The sequence below is a fragment of the Alligator mississippiensis genome, chromosome 14 (assembly GCF_030867095.1).
Source record: "Alligator mississippiensis isolate rAllMis1 chromosome 14, rAllMis1, whole genome shotgun sequence".
NCBI lineage: Eukaryota > Metazoa > Chordata > Crocodylia > Alligatoridae > Alligator > Alligator mississippiensis.
The window spans coordinates 34576195-34590923 of record NC_081837.1 but is presented as its reverse complement, the minus strand read 5'-3'; the positions used below and the strand labels follow the sequence as shown (position 1 = coordinate 34590923).

The 14729-nt window shown below is 49.4% G+C and overlaps 1 protein-coding gene across 5 annotated transcripts in view; it reads right to left on the bottom strand.

Annotated features, from left to right (window-relative positions):
* The window catches only part of AHCYL1 (adenosylhomocysteinase like 1), a 41062-nt gene extending 27604 nt beyond the window's left edge, over positions 1–13458 (bottom strand). For 3 of the 5 annotated variants that reach the window (XM_006259323.4, XM_014605467.3, XM_006259322.4), the window contains exon 1: positions 13208–13457. In XM_006259323.4, coding sequence (XP_006259385.2) covers positions 13208–13315 — 108 coding nt within the window. In that variant the 5' untranslated portion in view covers positions 13316–13457. Of the gene's footprint in view, positions 1–13207 lie in introns of all 5 variants that reach the window. The other 2 variants (XM_059717327.1, XM_019492512.2) reach the window with 2 other exon arrangements.
* Between the last annotated feature and the right edge of the window lie 1271 nt (positions 13459–14729).

Below are 14729 nucleotides of genomic sequence, written 5' to 3'. Positions count from 1 at the left end.
ACTTCAAGCTCTTCCAGAAGGACAACTGGCATCAGGAACAGGAACTCCAGCTGACCCTCCTTTTGTCCCTGCTGGTGGGAGATGTGAATGGATGGCAACTCTATTTAGCATCCAAAGGTGGTTTAGTGAAAGAACAGCAAGTACATGAGATGTTGCTTTGCTTTGCTGTGCCAGGGCTGTTCCTTACCAACCCTGTCTCCAGTACTGCTTCACTGTCCCCCTTTCCCTCCCCTCCAAATCTCTCAGGAGGGCTCCAGTTTGTTAGAAAGCTTTAGGCTGCTTGCGTGTGACCTGAGACCAACTCTGCCCTACTTCTGCTGGTGGGGTTAGTTGCTCCCGTTTTCCGAAAGGGAGAAGCTGGCCAGTCTTTTTCGGTGTCTGGGAATGCTCTGCTCAAACACAAGCGTTGTAGCCAAAGTCAACGACTTTGGGCAGCAGGGTTTGCAATCAAGGGTCTAGTTGCCCTACACAAGAGCAGCAGAAGTGCTAGCCCCAAGGTGCAAGTGCTATTGCAGCTATTTGTGAGATCCAGATGTTTAGCTCAAGGTCTCCTTTCTTTGAGGCTACTAATTATTGTTGTAGCCAAAACGAAGACCTTCATTACTGTCTGCAAGACACGGGGCACTGGATCCAGGGCAGGAATTCAGGCACGTTGTTAGAACTTCGCTGAGATCTTAATACAATTCCCAACCAGGAAATAAAAGGCTTTAATATCCTGATAACAAACCTGATCAAATGCTAAAGCGTATCTGGATTCCTCAAGGTAAGAGGGAACTGGTAAAAGCATGAAAGTCCTTGCTGGCTTCACAATGAGGGCAAGGACATTCACAAGAAACTGAATGCAGCAAAGCAGCAGCCTTTTGAAAGGAGCAGGCAGGTGACAAAGGTTAATGGGATAGAAAAAGCCTCTGGTTAGTAGTTGTTGTGCAAGGATCCCATGAAGTGCTGGTTAAGGGAAAAACAAACAGAACACAACATTAAATAAAATAAATGCAATGTTATGGGTCTGGCTGTTAAATAGTAACTGGGAACAATAACTACAGCCACATAAATACCATGGGGTCAAAGGTGGCAACTCCCTCCCAAGGAGCACAAGGGCAAAGCTTTGGCGAGAGCACACACCCAGCCTCTGGCCTGCGGGCCAGATTTTAAAGCAGGAGACTGCACCTTCTAGCAGGTAGAGGCACCTAATATTTTTAAGGCTTGGGCCCCCAAAGTTAGACTCCCAGGCTGAGATATTCACAGGAGACTAAGCCCCTGTCTACATTCAAAGAAAGGGGTTAGCTAACAGCAATCCTTTAAAGTGGTTTAGTTAAATAAGCGCAAGCCTGGGGCTATTCCTCATCTGATTTAAGACAGGCTCTGAGTGCATTCTCTTTAACTAAGCTGGATTTTCCACTAAGGTACACGAGTCCATAGTCAAAGGCCGGAGGGAGTTGGATTTCAGTGGGAGTTGAACACTTTACTCCCTTTGGATCTTTTCAAGATCCCAGGCCTAACCAAAACAGCCTGCTCTCAAAGAAACATGTACCACTGAAACCAGGGGAAGAAGCGATTTCAGCACCCCAACACATGTGAACTATTTAGGTGCCTTTCTTTAGAAACCCACATTCGAAAGTATCGGCTATTATGCACTAATGCTGATAGTAAAATAATGTCAAGTAAGGGACTTAAAGGATTTAAGTTGCTGCTCTGATGCCAAACAAGCCACAGAAGTTTTATTCCTGTTCCCCACTGATTTTATGCTTCAGAGCTACTTCCAAGACAGAGGGGGCCAAGAAAGTGTGCTCCAAGCATTAGTGATGGGGGGCTGAGGTCTTTTTGTATCCGAGCTGGAGAGGTCATGCTTGCTCTCTACCAAAGGGAGGTATTTTCCCCAGCCATTTCCACTGCACCACGCATGTATTGGGTTGCATCAGCGCACCTTCCAGATTAGGGAAACAGTTGCAACAAGCTTAAGAGACTTACTCAAAGTCACACCGCTAGTCAGGACTCCCAAATCCCAGCCCCTTGCCTCAATACACAGCCCTGCAGTTACTCAAAAGAGACTGAGTTAGGTTAGCTGTTGCAACAGTTACTGAACGCTGACCTCTGGGCAGCAAATTTTATGAAAGTAGCATTAATGCAATTTTAAGTATTTCATTTAGGACAGCTTTGACGATCATTTGCCTAAGGCTGCCAAACCCGCTGCACCACGTTTACTATGATTTTTATTCAGGCTGGATGGTGATGGCAGTTTGGAAGGAGCCCAGAATACTGCAGATCAGCACCTAAGTAGGGAGTGTCCTTAAAGGTCACTGCTAGAGGAGATTAAAAATTAGTCGAGGTCCTTTCTGGCTACCAGGTTACCATTTTTCGGTTGGTTTTCAAAGCTTTTTTCTGCTTGGAGATTTAGCATATTGAGTCTGGGCTTCCCTGGTTATGTTGAAGGATTCCCCTTAAAAGAATCAGAGATATGGTTGAAGGTTTAATGGAAATGCCTGGGCGACTGAATCTTTAACACAAAGAACTTTTCTCCCAAGTGATACTAGGCACCAGAACTTAGACAGGAATACCGTGAATAAAAGTCATTTCCTCTCTAAAGTAGATCATATAAAGTCTTATGAGGGGGAAAAAAAAAACTTAAATGGAAGACATGCGTAGAAAATTATGCTTTAACTTTTCAGGCTTATTATTTGCACTGCAGTAGTCCCAGAAATTGCAGTTATGGACCATGACTTAATTGCGCTAGGTGCTGTACAAACACAGGAGAACTAAGAAGAAGTCCTCACCTGAAATCATTTTCTCATACATTACAAAGCAGAAATCACCTCTGAGAGACAGAGCACTACCAAAAAAAAAACCCACAAAAAAACCTTTGTGACAGCCTGAAATGAGCACTTATCCTGTAGGACCTAAATGGCAGGGGGATCAATAAGCGGATACTTGCAATAATACTCCAGTATTATCTCCTATCCCATGATCAACAAGAGAACAAAGATCTGCACCTGAAAGGGAAACAAGACAAAGGCCCTACACACAACTGACTTGGCTTTAGGTATTTACCTCTTAATGCACACCTGTACTATAATTGCAGCATTTCAGAGCAAACTCAATTAATTGAGTTATTGTGGTAATTACCGCACTCCAGCAGGCTCCAGCATCATGTGTATTAGCGTTCCCGTGCTGAAAAATGGTGGTGGGGCACTTTAAAGCTCGTTTGATGAGCTTTAAAGTGCTGCTACCGCCACGTTCAGTGCAGGGTCGCCGATACACGAGACGCTATGGGCGCTTTAATTAGAGTGGCTCTTGGAGCATGTGTATAAGCGCCCAATGGTACTAGTATCAAGGCACTATTCATTCATATGCAAAGCATCTTTCACAGAAGCCTGTCACAGCACAATAAGCTCAAAGCCTCAGCCAAAGTGGTCCCCAAAGAGAAGAGCCACTTCGCCCTAAGACGCTTAGTGCTGCTCTGGTGAAAGCTGAGGCTGCTCCCCAGCTGGTAGGCCATCAGCACAAAGTTCAAGCAAAGGCTCTTCTCCAGTGCACAGTACTCATCCAACCATAAGCTTCACAGGGCGAGAGGGTGGCATTTAATTCCAGATGCGTGCGCCTGACCGACTCTGCAGAGCTACCCCAGACAACTTCAAACCATGGCTGCATTATGGCAGGAACACTAGCTTCCTAGACACTCCCTCCACCATCCAATACCAACCATGAAGTCAAACCTGTTTTTCTCCCGAGGGGGATTTGAGTCCGTCTTGCTTAGTCCTTGGGATCTGGTGTGGGTTTCCCCAGCATTCAGGCTGCTGAATCTGGAACAAAGCCTAGGCTTTCCCTCTCAAAGCAGCAACCACATTTTATAGGAACAAATCAATATATTTACCCATTTAATTCAGAGCAGCAAGTGTCCAGTGATTCATCACACCTGCTCTTGTGCCTCTAAGTCGATCAGTGGGTTATACTAGACAAGAGGGAATTTCAGCAAGGACAATGCTCCTTGGTGCCACAGACATAAACTGGCCATATAAAGCAGCTACTTGTTCTGGTCTGGATTCTGCTTTCAAGGAAATACTGTACTGTACACCATCTATACCAGTTTCCAGTGGGGTAACCATGTAATCCACCCAGGGCAATTTCCAGAAGTGTCACCATGTCTTTGAATAGCAGCCAGAGCCTTTCCCCTATCACCAAGTGAAAACAAGCCCAACTGCGGATCAAATTGAATTTGCTCCCTTTATGGCTTCATTGGGGTGAACTGAGTAATGGAACCAACCAACCCCTGTGGTCAAATCAACTGACACTACATCAACACCACGGGAAGGATACCTGAGCTATTAGAGAAGAGCCTTTAAGAAACAAACCAGTGAAAAAAGTCCAGAGTAAGTCTTGGTCCTAGATGGAGTTCAGGACCCTCACATCCTGCCCAAAACACTGCTCCTACATCAGTGCCTTAAACTTTGGGACAGCACTTTGAACATTGAGAGCTCAAGGAAGAACAAGTGGTTTCTGAGACCTCCCACACATTGCTATCAAATGTCTTAGCATGTTCAGGTATCCAGGTTGTAGCCATACTGGTCTAGAGGCAAAGGGAATCAAAAAAAAATCACCTCTGCCACGAGTTATTAGACCAACCAGATATTTGCAAAAAAAAAAAAAAAAGTCTTTATTTGCACGCTTTCAGGCACAGGCACCCTTCATCAGGCATAAGAGATTGCAAAGATTGTAAAAGTTCTCCCAGGTAGAAATGAAAATCGAAACGTGAAATATGAATTTTCATTGCCACCTAGGAAAATTTTTACAATCTTTGCAATCTCCTATGCCTAATGAAGGGTGCCTGTGTCCATAAGCTTGCAGATAAACTTTTCTGCAGACATCTAGTTGGTTTAATAAAAGACATCACCTCTGCCATTAGTTTTGACTCCTTAGTGTGTTCAGAACATCAAAAGTAAAAAACAGTGGGCACCCTATGTTGCCATGTGCAGCTGTTCTCCGAGTCATCTGAAATGGCCATCCTGATTGAAAGGGTGTAGGCTGGCACTTGTGGCCATTAACATTCAACCTGGTACGTGGAAGGGCACCACGTCACAAATAATTAGGTCCCTGTAACTGGTCTAGAGCTGCTTTTAGTGCTGGGCAGACTTCTTTTGATACACGCTCTTCCAACCACAACTGCTCAGGATGGGGAGGAGCTTTATGTGCAACTCAATCTCAGTTTATGAGTCACGCATAAGGCTACTTGTAGCAGGCCATCAAGTTATTTGTCCAACCACGTCAGCAGCTAGACCTTTGAGGCATATGCCATTAGTCATGATGTCCGGTAGTTCATTTAAGCAGCTCTAGTACCACCAGTCTGTTCGCTGCCATTTGACTAGGACTATTACTAAGACACCATTACAGACTTACAGAGCATCACGTCACCTCCTTCTAAACCTGCCTATACAGCGACTTGCCTCCGCATACTGTCAGCCATGTGTTGCAATTTCCCACCTGCTGGAAACAGCAAGCTGGGATGATTCAGTCAGTTAGGCCCCTTCAATAGGAGAGGAAGGAGTTGTCAGGTGTCCATTTTATCCTCTCCCCATTGCTGGTAGGACAAAAGACATCGGCCCTATAAGTGCACCAAGAGGAGGCCACGCTGAGGCCACGCTTTATGTATACAGGCACCAGCTCCAAGTCCAATAGGAACTGGCAAGATGCTCTCATTCCAGACATGCCCGGCCTGGAATTAATCCTCTCCCTGTGGTGCCGGAGAAGAATGTGCGCTGCTTTGATCCTGAGTTTTGATGTGGGGGGGGCGTTGCTGGAAACTGCTCAAAGCAGACGCAGGTAGCACCACTTCCACAGCACCCAGGTCCTAGTCTCTTGAGAAAAGGAAAAAGCTAATGTCAGCTTTGAGATGCTGTAGAGGACGCCCTCAGGCAGCCTAATCATTTCCCCCATCCCAAAAGGCTGGGAGAGCGCCAAATCCCCCGTATTCACAGGCAGGGACCTGCGCAGCTGCAGCCTTCCTCCGGCATTTATGAATTAAACAATCACCTTGCTACAAGCCAGGAGGGCCGTGAGACCTGCCTGGTTGTTTGAGGTGACTGGCAGGCAGCGCTCGGGCACTGTCCACCTCCCCGGCAGCCGCAGGACTCGGCCTGCCTTACAATACTGCCTATTTGACTAATCAGAACATTGTGTCCTTGGCCAGCTAAGTCCTCGCTGTTACCAACCTGAAGTAAACAGATTCTGCAGCAGCAATGAGCCCGTTACCAAGGCCACAGTATTGATCAGAAAGGGTAATTAAAATGCACAGTTCAACTGACCTGATGTGACGGGGCTGCTGGGTGGCCCCCGAGCGGCGTGAATAGCTGCAACATCCGTGTCCTGCTTTCTCCAAGCCAATTCCCACCAGACTCCAGAGCGGCAGAAGCTGCGTTCCCGGCGCACAAGCATCCTTCATTTCAAGGGGAATTTGTGATGACAGTCCAAGTCCTGCTCCAATCCCCCACCCACGGCCTGACAGGTCCCAAATCACTTTTCTGTTTGGCTTGGGTTCCTCGCAGCGCTTTCAACTTCCTCAACTAGCACACGCCAACGCCAGCGCAGCAGCAATGCTGAGCTCTGGCATACTGGGCTACATTTAGGAAAAGGGCACCTCTCACAACATTTAACCAAAGTTTCACTAAATATGGGCTGATAATAGGCAAACCTCCATGAAGCACAGCCTTGCTTATGAGGGTACAGTTTACAGACTGAGAGGAGCCACTGAACCTATAATGTTAGCATAGTTCAGACCAGCCCAATGCTGGTATTTGAAGTACTAGCTTCAAATATGAAGCTAATACTTTCTCACCATCCAAATTACTCAGGGTCACCCCTCTGCTCTGGGACAGGTTTTTAAGGGTTTTCTGCGCTCCATCATGGAGTACTCTTTGAATACAAGAAGTGTTGATCGCTGTCCTGTTTTCTAACAATTTCTCCTTGCGCATCTATAGGGGACAGGACAAGTAGTAATAGGCTTGAAGTGCAGCAAGAGAGATGCAGGTTAGACATTAGGAAGAACTAACAATGCAGCTGGGAAGCACTGGAACAGACGCCCCAGAGGCTGCAAAACCTCTAGCACTGGAAAATGTTAAGGGCAAGTTAGAGAGACATCTAGCTGGGACAGTTTAGACCAGGAAGGCCAGCCTTTCTGGCAGCCAATTAGCTCCGCATACGCCTCAAGTGCCACTCCAGTCACCTTCCTCTGTCTGATCTGCTGCTGTGCCTTCTGCTCCCTGCTCAATTTGCTGCTCTTTCTGCTTCCTGCCATATCTGCTGCTGTACTGCCAGTGCCCTCCCCGGTCTGCTGGCAGGTTGCCCATGCTACCCCTAGACCCCTGGTTTAGAAAGCAACAATCATGCATTTCTAGATGATCTCCTCTGCTCTCTTCAGGCCATTGCATCTTTGACTCTACAGATGCTCAACTGATCAAAGAGCTTAAAAGAAGCTCAACAACCCTAACGTAAAAGCGTAACATCTTATGCACAGAAAACTTTGTAAATATACTATTACATCGTGAGCCATTTACAAGTCCTTTATTAAATGTTCTGAGACTTGCAATCAGGCCATACATAGTTCTGCTCACCTTTGCTTAACAAAAATGATTCATAAATCCATTGAGGGGGGCTGCATCAACCAGGATCCGCTATCTGCAAGAACATACAGACAATGCACATCTATAAACTTCAACAGCTTGTCTGAAGTAGTCAGATCGCATCTGGCTCTGGACAGCAGATTCCAAATGACACATTGAGGAACAACTGCGAGCAGTTTGGAAACAGTAGACTCAGCCACTGGACTCCAGCGTGTGCAATGGGGGAAGAGAGAACTGTCAGGATCATGAAGAAATTGTTCTAGCCTGCTCCATTCTGCAACACAGCCTTCTTAAATAAACCAACCTTGCTATCAGTGGATCTCCTATACTTGGGAACAAACACCACATGTGTTTCTTTAACCTTCTTTTAAACCAGTTTCCCATCAGGAACAGCCTAGGAGCCTCTAAGGGGCCTTGCAGGTAACAAGGATGGGACAGACAGGCACACCTGCACCTTTCAGAGGCATTGTAACTGCAGGATCCTACTCATCTGGAACTGGCTGTGAAAAAACACAACTCCAACGAAGTCTGCAAGAGCAGGTCCTAGGAACCAGGAAGCCGATGGAGAATTTTAACGCCCTTCAAGGACCTGAAGGTGAGGCACCCTCAAGCTGGAAACTCTGACCACAGGAGTCCGTGCAGACACAATCGGTGGTTTTAATACATGGCCTCTCACTCCAAAGAACACGTGTCACTCAGATGCCGGAGGTCCTCATCATTCTGGTTCTCCACGTTGGCCAAGAGCCCTCTCACCCACAGCTAGAGAGTACTCTCATGATCTTTGCAGACCAGACAGGCTGACGACATCACTTCTTCCTCTTGTATTCTTACTAGAGCACAGGGATAAGTCTCCCTTACAAAGGATCAAAGGCTGTTACCATGCCCACGTAACTGTACACCCCCTCAAGATAGGTAGAAGGCTCTGCACAGCATCCTGGGAACAAACAGAGCTGAGAGTGGAGTACCGGGAGACCAGTGAGATCCTGACCAATTTAGATTTATTTGTTGGTAACTTGGAAGAAGAGGTTTAATGACATTTAGGCAATACTAAACCCCAAAGGATGGTGAATACCGGTTGGTAGGAACAGAGAGTCCTTGTGAGGTCAAACATAGAAGGAAGTTAAGAGAATGAGATTTAATTTAGAAGAGTGCAGTTAATGCACATGGTAAAACATAATCCAAAAATACAGAACTACAATAAATATAGAAACCTGGAAAGCCACAACAGCAAAAGAGACTTAAGGGTGGATGGCAACAAAACGTGAATCTGCCGTGCAAGGTACCAGTAAGAAAGGCCAGCGTAATTCCTGGCCTTGTACAAGAGAAGCATCTCAGGACAGACATGAAGGTGATAAAGTCTCCCCTCTTTGGCTATAAGGGGAGAGAGCATCTAAAATTCAGCATTGAGTCCCAGGCTCCTTGTCACCAGGCAAACAAGAGCCAGAGAGGTCAGCAGAGAGAGCCAGGAGGCTGCAGAGAATTACATAAGGAAGGAAAATGACAGTTAAAGGCACAGGATTTGGCTGAGCAGGGAGTGAGGAAGTGAGGAGGTGGGAGACACGGTAATCATCTCCAAGTATGCAAAAGCAAGGGAGGATTTACGGGGGATGCCAGGAGATTGAATTGGGAACACACTAAGAAAGGGAAGTCGGAATGAGTTCAGACAAGCTCTTTGATAAGATGGCCTAGTAGGATAGATTGTGACAGCCTAACGGGACAATGGCTGAAACCCCATTACTCGGCACATTCATATTGAGACTGGCACATGTTTTAGGGTTTTTATCCAATACTGGAGGGAATAATCCTGAGTCACTGGAACCACTGAGAACCACTGCATGCAGTCCTCTTGCGCTTGGGTAAAACGACTGTGTAGCATGTGGCAAGCCTGTCCTAAGAAGGGCACATAACTAAGCTCCTTCCACTGGAGACCTAACACACTGGGAGTGAGCAGACTCAACACCAAGGCTACAGCCAGCGCCATGGAAGCATGACAGCAGCTCGTGAGAGTGACCTCAAAAATCAGAAGCAGACACCAGGCTCTGGGGACGGCATGGAGTACAGTCTAGAGCAGCGGTTTTCAACCTGTGGTCTGTGGACACCTGGAGGTCCTCAGGCTACATCGAAGGGGTCAATGAAAAATGGACTATGATTAATCAAAAGTATGCGAATACCCACACTTACAGTCAGCACCTCCATTTGAAATTTCCAAAGGGGTCCAGCGAATGAAAAGAGGTTAAAAACCACTGCTCTAGTGCAATCCACTTCATATGAGAACCGGATCCTAAGCCAGTCCTCACCCCTTCCAACTTCATTCCTGCCAGTGTCCCCTTGCCCACCCCCCACCCACATTTTCCTCTCTCTGCATTCTCCCCCTGTCATATACACAGTAGCTTTGACTCTGTACCACAGCAAAGCTGCAGCAGTGCATTAGTATTCTCCTTGGCACCTCCAGCACACAGCCTCAGTGGGATTCCACTGATGCCATCTTACGCAGGTTCACAAGCAACAAAGCCCACAGAGCCAGTGCAGCTGAATCCATGGGAAGGGGGGGAGGGAACATCGCATTTATCTGCCGCTCAAACCAAGGAAGTAAAAACCTTGGGCATGTGCTACAAAGCTCCAGTCGCCGGCTGAAACAGCAAGCACGAGACAGAATTTAGCCCATCTCGCACCTCCACTCTGTTGCATGAATAAGAATAAACAGCTGCTGGTTGGCCTGATGAAAAAAGTAGTCCCCACCTGACCAGGTAGATCAAGGGGGCCATGAAGCATCATGGTGGTGGTATCGGCGGACACTGCAGTAGTATGCTGCTGTTACAATCAACTCCAGAAACTCTAAGGATATAGTATGCATTGCAGTTAGGGATCACACGGGCTCTCCAAGCAAGAAGTCTTCCTTGGCCAACTTTATCATCTCAGGGCATTTTATCTTCTCCACTTAGAGCGCTTCCCCACTCAGATCAAAGAGCAGGTACCACCCTCACCTCAAAATAAAATGGCTCCATTACCAAAATCTTCCATAAACAAAAGCACCCAAGAGCCCTGTTCACTGAATGTAAAAAGGGCAATTAAGACATGAGGACACTGGTATTCCCCAAGGAAAATAGCTCAAACCACCGACACCAAACACCCTGTTGGGTATAGGATGGGGAGGGAGGATTATTTCAGTCCTTTGAGAACACAGGACGATTCCTGAGCCGTCACAGGAACAGTTGCCCTGGACATGTGGATTCCTCACTATTTCACGGCTGTAGGGAGATCCACCCGTGTTTCTAAAGCACCCAACGTAACATCCAAGGATAGCAGTAGGGACAACTGGACAATGCAGCTGCACGTTGCAACGTGGCAGTTTCACTGGGAAGAAAACTGGTGTCCTTCGGCTCAACAAGACAAGATTTCCGCTAGGTTGCAGTGAAGCAGGCATCTCAGCTAAGCCCCCTTCCCCGTCTCAAAGACAACCACGCACTGCTATGGAGGGCCAAAATCTCGCTTCACCTCAGCTTCTCCGGCTTCTACTTAAAGGCAGAGTCTACCATGTTTAAGCTTTTAATCGCTTACTTCCTGCTGTTTCCCTTTTTAACCTTTTTCCAAGTTAAAGACAAGAAGAAAAAAAATATATCAGGAGATCCTCAAGGCTGGTTTGCAGAACTAATATAGATCCTACCAGCTGGATCGCTCAGGCTGCCACAGTTGGTTGTTTCGAGGAGCATGCTTGCTTCTTCCATGACCAGCTCTTCTCTCAGTCTAGCTCCTGTCCGAGAACCTCCTCATTAATGGTCCCCACCTTTGGGCGCTTTGCCTGGGAAACTGAACACACTAGCAACCTGTCTGCATGAACATGGAGGGATGTTCACTCCTATCAGCACTTTCACTGCACACTGGTGCTCACAGCAAGCATAAGCATAAGCCTCCCCTTTGAAAAGCTATTCAGTAAGAGTTAGTACAAAAGAGAAAGCACCCATACCAATGCCCCGGGGATATTCCCAGCTTCCCCCATCTGATCTTCAATGCACCCTGCCCCTTAAAGAATCATTTGCCCAGAGGATGTCAATCAGGGCAAGGATTTGATAACTTCCCTGCCAAGTTTGGTTTATTTCAGCATTTTTAATACCATACCTGCTAGGGACCTCACTCCTCTGATGAAACCATAGCAGGAAGCTCTCAGCTATTTTCCTGGAATTTCTAGATAAAGGCGATGAGCTTCGAAGCTCACAAAGGAGACGCACAAGACACTCTGCCTTGCATTAAAAATAAAGAAGGGTCGCAAAAAGTAATAAGGCCTTTTTCCGATTATGATTTTGATACAAAGCAATCTGAAGATGCCTCGAGCTCCGAGACAAGCCGCAGACCCTCAGCACTGGATGCTTCAGAGCAGCGTTTCTCAACCGGTGAGTCGCGACCCAAAAGTGAGTCACAAGAATATACGAAAGGGTCGCGAACAAACTTTAAAAATGGATCAACACACTTTGAAAAGAAAGGAGAAAAACATGGGCAACTGTGGCTTTTCCCTTGCAGGCTGGCAGAGGTCCAGCCTGCGAGGGGCTGCTTGGGACCCCCTTGCCTCACACCCACCCACTGCCCCACACACTGAGGGGCTGGGGGCAGTGGTTTGGGACTGGCCATCGAGGTTTACAAACGGGTCCTGGTACAGAAAAGGTTGAGAACCGCTGCTTTCGAGGTTGCCAGTGCCTCTGCTCTTCACAATCGCCAGATGGGCCTGGAGCATTCATCCTTCAGGGCTGGCGCTCGTTACGTTATCAGCCTCAAAGCTCATCTCATTGCATGCCCTCCAATGCTCGGGGCAGTATTACAGCGAGATCAAGTCAGCAGCACGACCCAAGCACAGATTCATAGATGCGAGGGTCAGAAGAGCCCTCGACAGATCATCGAGTCCAACCCCCTGCCTGGGCTGCAAAACAGCCTCTACCTACACCCGCAACGTCAAGCGAATACCTCTACGGGCTCACCGACCCCTCGGCCTGACGGAGGAGCATCCCCAGCACGGGTCTAAAGAGCCTTCTCCACGCTACCACCACCTGCCGGGGGATGCTAAGCGCCAGGTATCCCTCGGGCAGTGCCGACATCGGTTTCCCATTGGTTTCACAGCTCTCCGGTGAAACTGGAACAGCTGGAAGGAGTCTGGCTCCCGCGCTCCAGCTGTGGCTGCACCTCTGGAACGGCAGGCAGGGCTCCTTCGCCCAGGCCCGAGCCAACGCCGCCCGCGCTGGGGGAGCCCCCGGCTCCTCAATCCCCAGCAACCGGAGGCAGGTTAAGCAAGCGCCCCGGGCGCCGGGAGACGCCCGAAAGGCGAGCGGGCGAAGCACGAGGCTGGCACAGCCCCGGTCCCCCCAAGTCAACCCCAACCCCGCGGGCGCTGGCTTAACCAGCTGCCCCCCTGTTGCAAACAGACCGAGCCGTTATCCCGGGATAACCCACGCCGTCCCGGGGCAAGGTGGGCAGACACCCACACCTCTATCCTGGAGTAAACCCTTGCTGCCCCCTTGGTGGGGGAGGAGAGGGCAGCAGGGGTTAATCCCGGGATAGCCCCACACAGGGGAGGGGAGGGGAGGGGAGGGCAGACCACCCCCCCACAGGGGTACCTTTTTGGGCGCCTTGGTGACCGTGGCCATGAAGTTGAACTTCTCGGCGTCCTCGATCTCCTTGGCCTGCTTCATTTCGTCCCCGCCTGCCGCGTCCGGCATCGACATCCTGGTGCTGCAAGCCGGGCCGAGCCGAGCCGAGCGGAGCCGGGCGCGGGGACTCGAACCCGCGGAGTCGCGGGGCTGGGTGGGGGGGGGCAGCGCAGAACTCGTGCCCACCCGGCCGGACCTCTGCAGGCGGACTGCGGCCGCCGCACGCCGCGGGAGGGGGCGGGGCTAGGCGGGCATACGTCAGCACGCACGGGCCGGCTTAGCGTTGGCACGCATGGGCCGGGCAAGGGACGCGAGGGGGAAGTGCTGGCAAGGGGAGGTGGTGCGGAGCCCGGCTGGCTGGGTGCGACCCCTGGAGGGGAGGAGTGGGGCGTGCAGCAAACTGTGTGCAGAAGGGGCAGCGCTGGTGGGCACTGGACATTCAGGGGCATGCTGGGGCTGGGAGCCCACACTGCTGAGTGTGTCAGACTGGGCAACTATGTGCCAGGAGCGTGGTGTACCTTCGTGGCGTGGGATGGTCCCCGTGCCCCCAGAGATGCCAGTCTAGATGTGCAGGTTGCAGATAAACCCAGCAAAGGCCCGTGCCCAGCATCCTCCCGCCCCGCTTCAGGGTGGCATCTGCAGGAAAGCGGTGGGAGAGGACGGAGAGGATGCATCCAACTCCATCTGGAAAAGGGACACATGGCACCGGCTGTTCAAAGTCCCCCCTGGGAAAGTTAGTGGACAGGAAGAACGAAGGGGACAGCGATGCAATTGGACCTAAAGAAGGCGAGGAGGACAACAACAGGATCAGCAGCAGTAGAAGCGACATTAACAGTGACAAGGATGGGAAATGAACTGAGAAAGGGAACCCCAAATCGGGGCCGGGACTAAGGGACTGTGCTTGGGTTAGGGCAGGGCAGAGGGTGGGTGCACAGGGAAGCGGGTGTAGTTTTTGTAACAGGTGCATGGGTTTCTTAAGGTAGTTTTAAAAAGAAAAGGTGCAGTGGAAGTCTATGATAGAGGATGTGTATACATACCTAAATGTGTGTGTGTGTGTGTGTGTGTGTGTGTATATATATATATATATATATATTAATTTTTTAAAAGATGGGTGGCATCTGCAGGCTCCTTGGACTTGTTCGGGGCACTGGGTGCTGGGCCGTGCCTCTGCTCTGCGTCCCCATTGGGATCCACCTTTGGTCTTCGCTCCCAGCCCAGCAATTCCACGTGTTGTCCCCAGTGATCAGGCCTTGTGGCCTCCCTTTGACTGAGAGGGCGTATAGTTTACAAAGGGCTTGCACTCGCCATCCCTATGTGATTAACAGGCCTGCCCCCATGGCATCCAGCTTGGGATAAGGCGTGGTGGGTGGGTGCGATGCCAGTGCTGGCAAGGGCGCACTTCCCAAGCAGCCCCCAGGTGGCACTGTCACTCCTCGCTGTCCAGCTGTCATGCAGTGCCAGCCAGGCACCAGGGGGAGCGCGGCCCCCA